Genomic DNA, 217 nt, shown 5'->3' on the forward strand with positions numbered 1-217 from the left:
AAGGGCTGCCTCATCTGCAGCTGCTGCCTCTAAGCTCTCTCTCACCCGCACTGTCTCTGTCAAGACTCCTGAGAGAAAATCAAGTGTCATCTCCCACTTCACACCTGCTGACCACCGCTATGAAGCCACTGGATCTGTTGTCATCAACCAGTCGTCTGGATCATCACAAGCAAGAAAGACTTCATCCTCTGCTGCTCGTGTCCAGAAGGTGTCAGTG

At 52.1% G+C, this 217-nt stretch overlaps 1 protein-coding gene across 1 annotated transcript in view; it reads left to right on the top strand.

Annotated features, from left to right (window-relative positions):
- The window catches only part of LOC119593571 (mucin-19-like), a gene marked incomplete in the record, with an annotated part of 28,776 nt that overhangs the window by 27,839 nt on the left and 720 nt on the right, over positions 1-217 (top strand). The window contains 1 exon segment of the mRNA XM_037942529.1: positions 10-214. Coding sequence (XP_037798457.1) covers positions 10-214 — 205 coding nt within the window.

This window comes from Penaeus monodon, chromosome 32 (assembly GCF_015228065.2).
Source record: "Penaeus monodon isolate SGIC_2016 chromosome 32, NSTDA_Pmon_1, whole genome shotgun sequence".
NCBI classification, from domain to species: Eukaryota; Metazoa; Arthropoda; class Malacostraca; order Decapoda; family Penaeidae; genus Penaeus; species Penaeus monodon.